The 14,984-nt window shown below is 34.2% G+C and overlaps 2 protein-coding genes across 11 annotated transcripts in view; one reads left to right on the top strand and one right to left on the bottom strand.

Annotated features, from left to right (window-relative positions):
• Positions 1–14,984, bottom strand: part of WRN (WRN RecQ like helicase) — a 140,861-nt gene that overhangs the window by 73,734 nt on the left and 52,143 nt on the right. For all 10 annotated transcript variants that reach the window (XM_037983618.2, XM_037983614.2, XM_007962111.3 and 7 more), the window contains 7 exons: positions 14,743–14,823; positions 12,105–12,243; positions 11,042–11,117; positions 9,540–9,607; positions 9,150–9,258; positions 8,323–8,391; positions 1,473–1,555 (listed from right to left, as the gene is read on the bottom strand). In XM_037983618.2, coding sequence (XP_037839546.2) covers positions 1,473–1,555; positions 8,323–8,391; positions 9,150–9,258; positions 9,540–9,607; positions 11,042–11,117; positions 12,105–12,243; positions 14,743–14,823 — 625 coding nt within the window. The remainder of the gene's footprint in view (positions 1–1,472; positions 1,556–8,322; positions 8,392–9,149; positions 9,259–9,539; positions 9,608–11,041; positions 11,118–12,104; positions 12,244–14,742; positions 14,824–14,984) is intronic.
• LOC140712188 (S-phase kinase-associated protein 1) lies at positions 5,415–6,275 on the top strand. The gene has a single exon (XM_073018026.1). The coding sequence runs from the start codon at positions 5,525–5,527 to the stop codon at positions 6,014–6,016; it is 492 nt and encodes a 163-aa protein (XP_072874127.1). The 5' UTR covers positions 5,415–5,524; the 3' UTR covers positions 6,017–6,275.

Here is a 14,984-nt window from a genome sequence, read left to right as displayed (position 1 = left end):
GACCACTATGGACATAGACCCTAGCTTTTGCAATACAACCGTGAAATTTATATATAGGGTAGTTATTCTTAATTCAAAGTGAAATATTCACAAGAACTTCATACAACCTAATAGGAAACATATCAAATTCATTGTCCATTAAAGGCAAAAAATATAGTATGTCAATAAGGGAGTTTAAGAGCTCATAAAGGTACTCGTTGCTAATATATTTAAGGAAATGTTAATTGCTGCCCTCATTCTGTTATTGGTTTTAACACATACCAAAAAAGATACAAGTTTGCTTTCATTATATTGTTGGAAAAATTATCAAATGCTTTCCTACAGTTATATGAAAGTAACCGTTAAACGAGACGTTGCAATTTGAAAACCTAACCTATCTGGAATTATTTCAATACATAATTATACAACAAGATCATATGATATTGAAAAATTAAATTTGGTTAGGTCAACTGAAGGTGTGAAATAGGGGCATTTGCAAGAGAAGCCATGATTGCAATTCTTGGATAGTTGAGCCTAACCACCAAGAAGAAAAAAAATTCTTTTTTGAGGCATGGTCTCGTTCTGTTGCCCAGGATGGAGTGCAGTAGTGTAATCTCGGCTCACCGCAGCCTCCATCTCCCAGGTTCAAACAATCCTCCTACCTCAGCCTCCCAAGTAGCTTGGACTACAGGCATGCACCACCAGGCTCGGCCAATTTTTTAAAAAATTCTTTGTAGAGACGAGGTCTCACTATACTGAGGCTTAAAATATTTTAAGAACAAAAAAAGTGCTATCAGCTTTTGACTAATTCTATATTTATACTTTCTAGGAAATAAACTCTGACTTATCCAAGTTTTTGGTTTTTGTAATAAATCAAACTCACTAGTGGCAACTAATCAAAGGTACTGTGGTTTCCAACCCTGGCTATGCATCAGAATCACCTGTGAGAAGCCACCAATGCCAGGTGCCACCCCAGGCCTGTTAAATCAGAATTTTCAAGGTTGGGGGTTGGTTACCTACATCTTTTTTTAAGTTTGAAAAGTGATTCTTATGAACAAATAAGGTACAAAACCACTACATTGACTTAATTTAGATACAGAACATGAAAAACAAGTAAATTAAAATTCCACAGAACCTAGGATTCAACATTCATTCAACAATATGCTTAAGTGCCTATGTGCCAAGCACACTGCATTGGGGAAACATAAATTCTAAAAAGTAGTATTTTTCCCTTGAAAAGTTTAGAGCCTAGCAGAATAAAACAGATATATAAACAGGTAATTATGCTAACAGAACCTAATTTCTGTAGCAAAAGGAATTACAGAGTATCATGGGGTAAGATAGGTGAAACGCCAAGTTAGAGAGTCAGATTTCCTGGAGGAAGTAATGCTTGAAATAAATTTTAACAGAAGTGAAATCCAGTGTCCATCCATAGGTTTAACTTTAAAGATTAACTCAGTAAGTATTTACAGAGATCTTTCTTTACCACTTACCAATATCAGCCTCAAGTTGCTGGAGTAGGCCCATGTTACCTGAACAGTATTCTGGAGTTATGTATACAATCCGGTATTTGCCTCTGCAAAAACAAACAAAACAAAAAGAAAAAAAAAAAAAAAAAGGAAAGGAAACATATTAACAATAAAGAAAACAATCATCTCAAGGAATTACAACTTAAAATCAAAATACCTGATGAATGTTTAAATACTTTATGTCATGAAAATCTAAAAGATTGCTATATACATGCAGAGAATGCTTACCTCTTCAGAGAGAAAAATGAGGATGACTCACTAAAGACTACAGATAAAAAGAAAGCCCTATTGTATTTTCCAAACCCAATTCCAGTCTCTTCCTAAGGGCTGGCTAATTTCTTTTAAGTGGGATCTATGAGACATTCCTTTATCCTTAATACAAAATTCAATATACACTTAAGCTAGCTTGAGTTAATTTCTATTCTGGGCAGACAGAATCCTAATTAAGACACTGTTTGTAATAAGGCTAGGTCTGGGGCAAAATATTTACAGAGTCTGTGCTCCATTCTATGAAATGAAGACCTAGATCAAGCCAAATGTAATGAAACTTAATTTTCTATATGGAAAGACTTTAAAAGCATTCACCTGTCCATTCAACAGATGTTTAAGTGTCTACTGTGCGCTAGGCACTCTGCTTTCACAAGGAATCAAATATTAACAAAACAGATATGCCTTTACCTTTATGAAATTAACATTGTATTCTAATTAACACAGGAAACAGTATAAAGAATAAGCTCTGATGTCAAACTGCCCAGTTCTACTTCTTACAAGGTAAGTGATGTTAGCCAAGTTACTTTAGCATGCCCACTTTCTTTGGTATAAAACAGTGACAATAATTATCAAGACAGCTATTGTTTCGATATCTAGATTCAAGGTAAACGCAATCAAAATCCCAGCAAGCATTTTGGTTGAAACGGTGATGCTGACATGCTCACAGAAATACAAAGGACATAGAATAGCCAGAAAAACTCTGAAAGAAAAGAACAAAGCTAGAGGCCTTGCACTATCTGATTTCCAGGTTTATTACAAAGCTACAGTAATCAAGACACCAATCAAGACAGACATAGATCCACCAAACACAGAATAGAGAGTGCCGCAAATGACCCACATATATGCAGTCAATTTATTTTTGACAAAGGTACAAAGTCAATTCAGTGTAAAAGCATAGTCTTTTTTAAAAATGGAGCTGGAACAATAGGTGAAAAATATATAAACTGTAATCAATATCTCCTACAATAGACAACATTTACTAAAAATGAATCATAAATCTAAATGTAAAACTTAAAACTATAAAACTTTTAGGAGAAAACATAAAAGCAAATCTTTGTAACCTTGGGTCAAAACACTAAAAGCAAAAATCCCTAAAAGAACAAATCGACAAACTGGACTTTATCAAAATGAAAAACTGCTGCTCTTCAAAAGAACTGTGCGGAAAGTATGAAAAGTCATAAACTAGGAGAAAATGTTTTTAAAGCATATATCAAATAAAGAATTTATATTCAGAATATAGAAATGACTATCAAAACTCAATAAGTAAAAAGAATAAGCAGAAGATTTGAACAGACACTTCCTCAAAGAAGATATACAGATGGCCAGTAAGTGTATGAAAATATGTTCAATATAATTAGTCATTAGGGAAAAGCAAACTAAAAATAAAATGAGATACTATTAGAATGGCTTAAAGATCAGCTAGACTAAGTGATGGCAAGGTTGGGGAGGAACCGGACCTTTCATACACTGCTGGTGGGAACATCCCATGATACAATCACTCTCGAAAGCTTGGTAGTTTCTTAAACAAAGAATTAGCATATAGTCCAGTAATTCCACTCTTAGGCATATATGCAAAAGCCTTGAAAATGTATGTTCATAAAAAAATTGGCACACAAATGTTCATAGCACCATTATTCATAATAGCCAAAAAGGAAACAACCCAAATGTCCACCCCTGATGAATGAATTTTTTAAAATGTGTATGCCCATACTATGGAATATTATTCAGTCATAAAAAAAGACTGAATGAAGTACTGATATGATTATGCTAAGAAGCAGCCAGACACAAAAGACCATGTACTGTATGAGTTCATTTACAGACATATCCAGAATAGGCAATCATAGAGACAGAAAGTAGACTAGTGGTTGGAAGTGGGTAGAACAGAGACAAAAGGCCAGGCAGAGTGGCTCACGCCTGTAATCCCAGCATTCTGGAAGGCTGAGGTGGGACAATTACTTGAGCCCAGGAGTTTGAGAACAACCTAGGCAACAGAGCAAAATCTCATCTCTATTAAAAATAAAACAAATTAGCCAGGCATGGTAACTTGTGCCTACAGTTCCAGCACTCAGGAGACTGAGGTGGAAAGATCGATTGAGCCCAGGAAATCAAGGCTGCAGTGAACCATGATCATGCCAGTGCACTCCAGCCCAGGCAACAGAGGGAGACCCTGTCTCAGAAAAAAAGAAAATAAAATAAAAGGGACAATAGAGAATGACCACATAATGGGTACGGAAATTCTTTTGGGAGTTAGGAAAATGTTCTGGAATTAATATATATTAATATTATATATAATATATATTATATAGTATTACTATATATTATATAGTAATAATGTTATATATTATATATTATATATTACACTATATATTATTACTACACCAAAACCCACTGGACTTTAGTAACGATTAAAACGGTAAAAGTGGCCCGGCACAGTGGCTCATACCTATAATCCCAGCACTTTGGGAGGCCGAGGAGGGCCGATCACGAGGTCAAGAGATAGAGACCATTCCTGCCCAACATGGTGAAACCCCGTCTCTACTAAAAATATTTTTAAAATATATTAAAAAATTAGCCAGGCGTGGTGGCAGACGCCTGTAGTCCCAGCTACTTGGGAGGCTGAGGCAGGAGAATGGCGTGAACCTAGGAGATGGAGCTTGCAGTGAGCCGAGATCATGCCACTGTGCTCCAGCTTGGGCAACAGAGCGAGACGCCATCTCAAAATAAAATAAAATTTAAAAATGGTAAAAGTTATGTTCTGTGAATTTTATCTCAATTAGAAAAAACAAAGTTAAACATATATCCATCACATGTTCCAGTCATTCCACTCCTTCATATAAAATCAATAAAATGAAAACATATGTCCATACGAAGACTTATATATGAATGTTCACAGCAGCTTTATTTGTAATAACTCAAAACTGGAAACAATCCAAATGTCTATCAGGTGAATGGATAAACAACTTGTTGGATATCCATAAAATGTAATCCACTTAACGATAAGAGGAATGAACTATTACTCAATGTAATAACACGGATGAATCTCAAAATAATTATACTGCATTATTTAAACCAGACAAAAAAAAAAAGAGCACAAAAAATATGATTGACTCCATGTATACATAATTTTAGAAAACGCAAACTAGTCTATGGTAACAGGAAGAAGATCAGCAATTACCTGGTGACTGGGATTGAAACAAAAAGGTAAACTTTGTGGGTGATGAATATGCTCATTATCTGGATTATGATGATGGTTTCGTAAGTCCATAACTGGGCCAAAACTTACCAAATTATACTTTCTCAGGATATAAAACGTATTGTAAGTCAATTACACCTCAATAAAGGTGATTTAAATGCTTAGAAAAAAAGAAAACATGTTCACAAAAAAGATTTTTACAAGGATGTGTATAGCAGCTTTATTAGGAACAGTCCAAAACTAGAAAAATAGCCTAGGTGTCTATCAGTAAGAAAATGTAAAAACAAACTGTGCTATATTCAATGAAATACAATAAAATAACACTCAGATATTTAAAAAAACAAACAAACAAACAAACAACTATGCCAAGTGCAGTGGTTCACGCCTGTAATCCCAGCACTTTGGAAGGCCAAGGCAGGAGGATCGCTTTCTCATTTTATCTCAGAAAAAAGCAAGTTAGGTAGTGGCTTCGTCCTTCGCTTCTCTGTTCCTTCGCTGACGTCTCCTAGCTCTCGTCAGCCTCCCGCCGGCAGTCTCCTTAACACCGAACACCATGCCTTCAATTAAGTTGCAGAGTTCTGATGGAGAGATATTTGAAGTTGATGTGGAAATTGCCAAACAATCTGTGACTATTAAGACCATGTTGGAAGATTTGGGAATGGATGATGAAGGAGATGATGACCCAGTTCCTCTACCAAATGTGAATGCAGCAATATTAAAAAAGGTCATTCAGTGGTGCACCCACCACAAGGATGACCCTCCTCCTCCTGAAGATGATGAGAACAAAGAAAAGCGAACAGACGATATCCCTGTTTGGGACCAAGAATTCCTGAAAGTTGACCAAGGAACACTTTTTGAACTCATTCTGGCTGCAAACTACTTAGACATCAAAGGTTTGCTTGATGTTACATGCAAGACTGTTGCCAATATGATCAAGGGGAAGACTCCTGAGGAGATTCGCAAGACCTTCAATATCAAAAATGACTTTACTGAAGAGGAGGAAGCCCAGGTACGCAAAGAGAACCAGTGGTGTGAAGAGAAGTGAAATGTTGTGCCTGACACTATAACACTGTAAGGATTGTTCCAAATACTAGTTGCACTGCTCTGTTTATAATTGTTAATATTAGACAAACAGTAGACAAATGCAGCAGCGAGTCAATTGTATTAGCAGAATATTGTCCTCATTGCATGTGTAGTTTGAGTATAGATTCCAAACCTATGGCTGAGTTTCTTCTAGTATGATCGAAAGTTTCTTTTTTCTTTGCTCTGAATAAAACTGAACTGTGGGTTCTCTATACGTGGCATTTTGGGCTTTCCCTCTTTTTTGTAAAGCAATTTCTGCCTAGTTTATTGTCCAGTTAACTTTAATGACCTTTTGAAAGTTGGCATTGTAAATAAAACAAGTTGCAAAAAAGTTTTTTGGAATAGAATTAACAAAATATTCTCTTTATTCATGAGTTGGAAACTGGAAAAAGGCTTCTTGAGGTAAATGTTCTGAGTGGAGTTACTAGGATGTCTTCCAGCCTCCTGCGTTAAGGAGTACCACTGTATTGATTAGCCTGTATGTAGCAGGGCTCCCTTCATTGCATCTGAGGACTTGTTTTCTTTTTCTTTAATTTTATTTTTAATCCTCTTAGTTTTAAATATATTGCCTAGAGACTCAGTTACTACCTAGTTTGTGGGTTTTTGGGAGAAATGTAACTGGACAGTTTGTTAGCTTTTCAATTAAAAAAGACACTTAACCCATGTGGGATGTCATCTTTTTATAATCAGTGTTCCCATGTGGGGAAAATTATTCACACTACTTGCATGTAAAAAAAATTTAACTTTTATCATTAAAATATGTGGTAAAACCCAGAAAGCATCCATCATGAATGCAAGATACTTTCAATAAAAAGTAAGTTATATAAAAAAAAAAAAAAAAAAGAAAAAAAGAAAAAAGCAAGTTAAACATATATCCACCACAGGATCCAGTCATCCCACTCCTTGGTATGTATCAATAAAATGAAAACATATGTCCATACAAAGACTTATATGTGAATGTTCATAGCAGCTTTATTTGTAATAATCCAAAACTGGAAGCAATCCTGAGGTCAGGAGTTCAAGACCAGCCTGGGCAACCAAGGAAGCTCCTGTCACTACAAAAAATTTAATAATTAGCCAGGCATGGTGGAACATGCCTGTAGCCCTAGGAACTTGGGAGGCAGGAGGATAGCTTGAGCCCACAAGTTAGAGGCTGCAGTAAGCTATGATTGCACCACTGTACTCTAGCCTGGGTGACAGGACACGGTGTCTCTGAAAAAACAAAACAAAACAAAACAAAACAAAACCAAAAACTACTGATACATGCAACAGCATGGAAGAATCTCAGAAACATTACACCAAATGAAAGAAGTCTCACACAAAAGAGTTCATATTGTGCGAACACATTTATATGGCATTCTACCAAACTATGGCAGAGAAAATCAGAGCAGCAGCTTGCCTAGGATGGAGGATGGAAGGACAGACTGGGGAGAGACATGAAGAAACTTTCTAGAGTGTCAGTAATATTCTGTATCTTGTTAGAGGTTTGGTTTACATCTTTGTATGTATTTATCAAAACTCAGTAAATACATGTGTATCTCGTGTGTATATATATACTAATATGTATGTAAAGAAAGCAGCTGCTTAATGGGCAGGGGTGTTCTTTTGGGAGTGATGAAAATGTTCTAAATTAGAACATGCATATATATTAATATATGTGTATGTATGTATATGTATGTGTATATATGTTTGTGTGTGTGTACATATATATACACACAGGCACACAAAATGGGTGTGTGTATGTGTGGCTGAGATGATATTCTCCTTAGGAATTACATCATGATAGAATTGGTTGGGCAAGAGACCTAGAATCCAGTCCCTGATCAGTCAGTCATTGAGTGACTTTGGGCAAATTACTTGTCTCTGATCCTCAGTTTTCTCATCTATAAAATGAGATAAATCTTGATACTCTCCAACTTCTCTTCCAAAACCAAAATTTTTATAATTCTATGACTAAATGCGAATCTTATAGCCCAAGAACTGAGAATAACAGATTTCTTCAAGTTTGGAGGATTTAAAAAGTAACAGTCCCGCAAAGGTACTATAAAAAGAAAGTGCATTTTAAAATCATGGACTTTTTTTCAGGCATTTAATAAAATTTGTTTGTGTACAAAAGTCTCTCATATACCACAGACATCTGACCACATGATTAGAAATCACAGAAATTACTCACAACTTCCTCAGCAACATGTAATTCACCCATGTAACAAACTTGCTCATGCAGCCCCATGAATCCAAAATAAAAGTTGAGGGAAAAAAATTACTCACAATTTAATGTCTGTTAGAACATTTTCTGACTGTGCTGATCCAAGGAAGCAAGTTGGAATGTTGGACATTCTATAAGAAGAAAAACAAATATTCTAGCCCCATGTACACATTACACATATCAATTTGATTCTTACGTGAGCAAGAATAAAGAAATATAATAATGTATATTCTGGTTCTTTGCTAGAACCTATTCCTTCTATCTAACTGTATGTTTGTACTCATTAACCAACAGTAGGGTAACTATAATTAACAACAATAATACTGTATATTTCAAAGCAACTCGAAGAAAAGATTAGAAATGTTCCCAGCACAAAGAAATGATAAATGTTCAAGCTGATGAAGATGAACAAATGCCCTGATTTGATCAAGTGTATTTGATATGAGTGTATCAAAATACTACAGTACCCCATGAATATGTAAAGATATTATGTATCAATTTAAAAACAGATTGCAAGCTCAGGTTGAAGAAGCTGAAAAATTTTTCATAGATAAAAAATATACTTCCATGTATACACTTCTTATCAGGCTAAAAAGCAAGCATAATAGAAACAGAAAATAATTTTGAGATATTCAATGTAAACCAGCATAAAGTAATAATGTTTTTTAAAAGAATTTTATCAGGGCCACCTGGTAGCTTTGAATTACAGAGAACACAAGAAAGAAGATAAGCTCTTCCACTAAAGTGTCATTTATTACTAATAAAGATAAAGCAATACCTGCAGAAATGTGTTATTGTGAACTAGATTTTAACATGCATGATGGATCAGATGTTTCATCCGCAGAAGAGAAAAAGAGGGTGATGTTGCAGCAATGATAACATGACTTACTTAAGCTGTAGCACTTGGTCTTCCATCAGAGAAATAAGGGGAGAGATGACAAGGCCAATCTTGCCTACATAAACAGGTGGATACTGGAAGCACAAACTCTTTCCATATCCTTGAAATGAAAAAAATATGCTCATAGAAATAAAAATAAACCTTTGATGCTTTCATTTCTTTTTACAATGTACTTATACAGATGAATGGTCAATACTAGTATGCTATCTTTCTAAAAGCTAATTGATACATAAATCTGAGTATCTGTTCTCTGTTCACTCTCTTCTATATTTTACATCATTTGTAGTTGCATTTGTATTATGAGAGTTTAATGAAAGATTATTTCAAACTCTTCATGCTTTATTTTTAAAGGATTAGGTTATTTGCTTAAATACAACTTACCAGTTGCCATGACAGCAACATTATCTCTTCTTTCTTCCAATACTGAATGAATCACTTTCCACTGAACTCTTGAAGATGAAAAGCAAAAAGTTATTTTGTTTTATTAATAAGAAACCCAAGGTACAAATTAAAATCCATTCAATTTTTCATTTCCTTTAATAGAATTTATTTTCGAACTTCATACATAAATCTGCACAAACCTGGAACTTTAAAACAATGAATGCCATTTGACCAACCTCCCATTCAAGCTAACTAACAACTACCATTTGGTATATGTATTAAATTTCATTACATACATCTAAAGTAAAAAACAGATTCTAAGCTTCATACTAGATATCCAAAAGAATCAATACTTCAAAATAATAAGAGAAATGCTCCAGGCACAAGGACTGACTGAAAAGGGAAATAAGGGAACTCTGTGAGGTGACGATAATAATATCTCTTGATAAGAATTTGGGTTACATGGGTATGCACATGTATACTTAAAATTTGCAAATGTACACTTAAAAAGTTTTATATTTCCTTATGTGCAAATTTTACATCAAAAGAAAAAACTGTAAGTAAATATTTAACTCGTTAATAATTTACATGCTGAAATCCTTAGGTGGAAGTGTAATGGTGTCCTCAATTGACCCTGAGATGCATATTAAAACTGGAATGAATTAATGGATGGATAGAGAGTTGATACGTGATAAAACAAGTATAGTAATGATAGTAGAGTTTGGGTGGTGGGAATACAGACATGCACAGAAAAAAAATTATTTCAACTTTACTACATCTTAGAAAATTTTCTTAATATCATGGGAAAAACCAATTGGAGAGGTGGTCTTCTGGCATGCTGTTAATGACCTATTCTTAACTAAGTGCTGGCTACAGGGTGCCCAGTTCATGAAAATTCATTGATCTCTACACCATGCACACTTTTCTGTATGTAAGACATAAATAAAAAATGTTTAAGATCAAAAGAAAGGAGGAAAGAAATACTTTAGTGGATTACATTTTAAATTCTCAGAATAGGAAAAATCCAGTCTAGATTTTCACATGCTTATTAGTTTTACTCACATTTACTTGTTCATCTCATTCTTATTCATGTCATTTAATCCTTACAAAAATGTGCCCGTTAGATGTAAACATATTTTGAGTACATTAAAATAGATAAGATTATCACTATTCCTCAAATTGTTGTATTAAGAACTTCTAGTACATCTACATGTTCTGGGTAATATACACAAAACAGGCACATAGACACTCGTTTAATGAAAAACAAGTCAGTATTAAATTAACACTTTTTTGTAAGTATCTTTAAACAAGTTTCTACTCAGAACTGCTCAGTTAAAGGAAAACCATTTCTCCTCACTTATAAAAAACAATTTGCAGAAATGAATTTTATACAAATTATCACTTTGAAATAATTTTGTAGTCACACAGAAAAAACAGTGTGGCATGTATAACCATAAAGAGAATACTAAATACGTGATTTGATTAACTGAGATTATACTCACGGTTTAAAACTAGAATGGCCAAAGTACATCTTGAGGCAAGTAACTTGCTCTTCATTGGGTGCTGGCAACAAAGAGTCTTGAAATAAAATAAAATGGGCATTTATGTTCAAATAGAAAAATACCACATAGAGGGAGAAAACAGGTCATTTCATTGGCTTCTTTGAAAGAATACAGTGATAGCTACCATGGGTTAATGTTTTCTATTTTTCAATTTCAATATAAATTGGTCTTCTGGGTACCATATATGACACTTGGATTACTTTTAAGTATTAGAATTTTGTTGTGATTCACACTTTGCCAGGACTATTAAAAAAAAAAAACAAAACTGATGTTTTAGAATCAGGAATACTTCTAAAGGCTAACATTTAAATGTTATAACATAACAATCCAAATGTTATAATACAACCAACCTTCAATTAATGGTAATCAGAAATTACATTAGTGCTACACTAAAAAAGTCCACAGATAAAATAAAATCTTCATTTTAGTTACCTAAAGCTAAATGTAGTTACACCTAAATTTAGTTACCAAAATCTCATCTAGTTTAGTTACCTAAATCTAATTTAGTTAGGAAAAGATAGTTAACTACATCTTTGGTCAAAATTCTAACTGCACAGCACAATGAAGTTATGTTAGCTCTGCCCAACTCACTTTCCCTGTCCACAGTGAGCTTGAAAGATTCCTGAGTAGCCAAGAAAGGGCAATACAAAGAATCAACATAATTTACCACAAAACAATGAAGGTTCATTATTAGAGTTCTCAGCTTTAATAATTCTAAATGAGAACTATAATGATTTGGAGAAATCACATCTGTATTTAATACAAAAAAACAAAGAGAAAGGTATTTTTATCATCATAATGCAACTATTACTCTATTTTTGTAAGTAGTAAGATTGTGCTTTATGGAGACAAAAGCACTAAGGAGACAAAAGCTTATAAGGATCCAATAATTAATTATATGCCACAAAATCCCTGACCTCCAAACCATCCAAAACCGGATCCTAAGTTAAATTCAGTGGTAGGAATCACAGGTGAGTCATTTCAAACACACTCCAGTGCTTACCCTTATCATCATCTTCTTCTTCTTCATTAGCTTCATTTTCATCATCTTCTTCTTTAGTTGGAAGACCCAGATTTCTTTCCATATCTAAGCATTTAGAATGAGTTGGTTCTACCGTGCCACTGTTGAGGTTTTCTAAAGACTGAAAGTTTAAAAGAAATTTTAAAAGCAAAACCACTGACAGTGTCGTATCTTTTTCACCAAACACAAAAGGACTATTATTAACAGGGCCTACAATTTTGTTGAAAGCTGGCAGATGTGCAAGCCATACTACAAAAGAACATGTGTGCTCCAGTTTAAATATGTGCTCATGAATGGTTTCTAAGGCGCAAGGCCAAAGATGGAACATTTCCAGCATAAACAAGGCTCATTAATAGCATATAATAAACTGCCCCTGGGGAAAGCTATCATAAATTTTACATTTGGATAATTTAAAACATTTTTTCTTTATTGCACTTCAATATTTTCGATTCCCAAGTAGTAAATGTGGATTTTAATGTTATTTTTGTAACAAGTTTCTCTATATCATGTGTCAGTCACATTATTTTTGAATAAGGCTGAAACTATAAGCAAGCAATAAACGTGTTTTGGAATTCTCAAAACAACTAAAGATTCCAATCATTTTAGAAAAGGAATTTTACAAAAGTGAAATAAAGTTATTTGTTTTTATTTTGGCTTGACAGTATCTGACATTCTCCCCTAAATAAAGATTATCTATTTCAAGAATATTTCAAAATTGTTCCATCTATAACATTTTTTAACCATGAAGAGACAGGAAGACTTTATTAAACTACAGTTTTTGCTTTCTCTTTTTATTAAACCTTTTATTTAATATTTTCATTTCGAAGGTTTTTTTTTTAAAAAAGTATGTTCATTTCAAGCCTGAAGGAAAAAAAAAGAAGTGCTTCTGTTTGTTTGTTTTATTTTATTCAAGTCCACAAACATACTTAGAATGCATTTTTAAAACAGAGTTCTCTAATATGGGCATCCAGGTTGCTTTCTAAGAGATTTAACGTATATGTTTATAGACGTCCACAAGTTTCCTATAAATGTACTATTGGAACAGTACTTCTCAGAGAAATGGATAATTAATAACAAAATACAATTCAGTATTTATGTTCTAGTTTTACTGTTAGCTAATATTTATTAAACACTTACTAAATGTCAGGCTCTATACTAAACTCTTTACAAGCAACATCTTAAATAATAATTATAAAACTGAGTATCAAAGATGCTAAGAAACTTCCCCAAAGTCACACAGCTACTAACTGGAAAAGCAGGGATTCAAACCTACATCTGAATTCACAATCTAGTCTTTTTTTTTTTTTTAATTGAGACAGGGTCTCACTCTGTCACCCAGGCTGGAGTGCAGTGGCATGGTCATGGCTAACTGCAGCCTCAGCCTCCCCAGGCTCAGGTGATCCTCCCACCTCAGCCTCCCAAGTAGCTGGGACTACAGGCGCACGCCACCACACTCAGTCAATTCTTGTATTCTTCTGTAGAGACAGGGTTTTGCCATGTTGCCCAGGCTGGTCTCAAACTCCTGGAATGAAGTGATCCTACTGCCTCGGCCTCCCAAAGTGCTGAGATTACATGACTGAGCCACCATGCCTGGCCCTAGAATACATATTCTTACACTTGGCCTCAAAACTATAAAAGTCAGGAAATTAATCTCATTTCATAAAAATAAAAAAACTCATCAACCTAAAGATTAGGAATAAAAAAAATGCATAATGGTGAACCTCTGTGTTTTTCTTCATTTTTTACTTAATTTAGCTACACTGGCTTTTCTTATTATACATCTTTGGTTCATAACACCTGACAAAGAAATTAGAGGTAAAGGAATAGAAAATATATAAATTATAAACTAGTATGTTCAATCTCGATAATAAATGAGAGTAAAACTGAACCATTTAATCCATTTGAAAATTATATAAAATACCCATAGTAAATAATACCAAAGGAAGAAAAGATGATTATTGAATGTATAAAAACAAAACTTCCAAATAAAAACGGATACACATGAATTGGAAGAAAGGAAATGCAACTTCAATACTGGAGAGCTGAATCGCTACCCATATTCCAGGAAAAAATTACAAGAAAGTAACACAAGAAGGAACACAGGGCTGGATGCAGCGGCTCATGCTTGCAATCCCAGCACATTGGGAGGCTGAGGCCAGGGGATCACTTGAGCCCAGGAGTTTAAGACCACCCTGGGCAACATGGTGAAACCCTATCTCTACAAAAAATACAAAAATAAGCCGGATGTGGTGGTACATGCCTGCAATCCCAGCTACTCGGGAGGCTCATGCAGAAGGATCACTTGACCCCGGAGGTGAAGGTTGCAGTGAGCTGAGATGGCACAACTGCACTCCAGCCTGGGTGACAGAGTGAGATCCTATTTCAAAATAAAAAACAAGAAGGAACAAAGAAAGCACATTTAAAATTAGTATATTACCTCTAACCCATTATTCACAGACTACGTAAAAGAAACATGAACTGGAAAATGTGAAATCTAATGTTACATAATTACTAGCGATTTTATGGTGGTGGAACCTGGTTTAGAATTAGTTAATATTTTACTTAATTACATGTGCTTTGGAAAAAACTTGAAGTAATGTTTTTGTAATTGTAAACATACCTTAAGCATCTCCATTTCTAAATCTTCATCACTCTCAATTACATAGGATGTATCGTTTTCATTATTAGTGGGAGATAAATGCTTTAAAAAAAAAGTATTAAGCATTAATTTCCAGTATAATTGACTTCATATCCTCTTTTCTGCAGAATAAAGCTCCTAGGTACTAGATATCTTTAGACAACTTCCTCTTCCCTAATGAATATATAACATATATTTACATGTTTATATGATAGATAAAAAAA

Source organism: Chlorocebus sabaeus, chromosome 8, assembly GCF_047675955.1.
Source record: "Chlorocebus sabaeus isolate Y175 chromosome 8, mChlSab1.0.hap1, whole genome shotgun sequence".
In the NCBI taxonomy this organism is placed as follows: Eukaryota; Metazoa; Chordata; class Mammalia; order Primates; family Cercopithecidae; genus Chlorocebus; species Chlorocebus sabaeus.
Note: the sequence above shows the minus strand (reverse complement) of the source record. Positions and strands in the feature narration are given on the sequence as shown.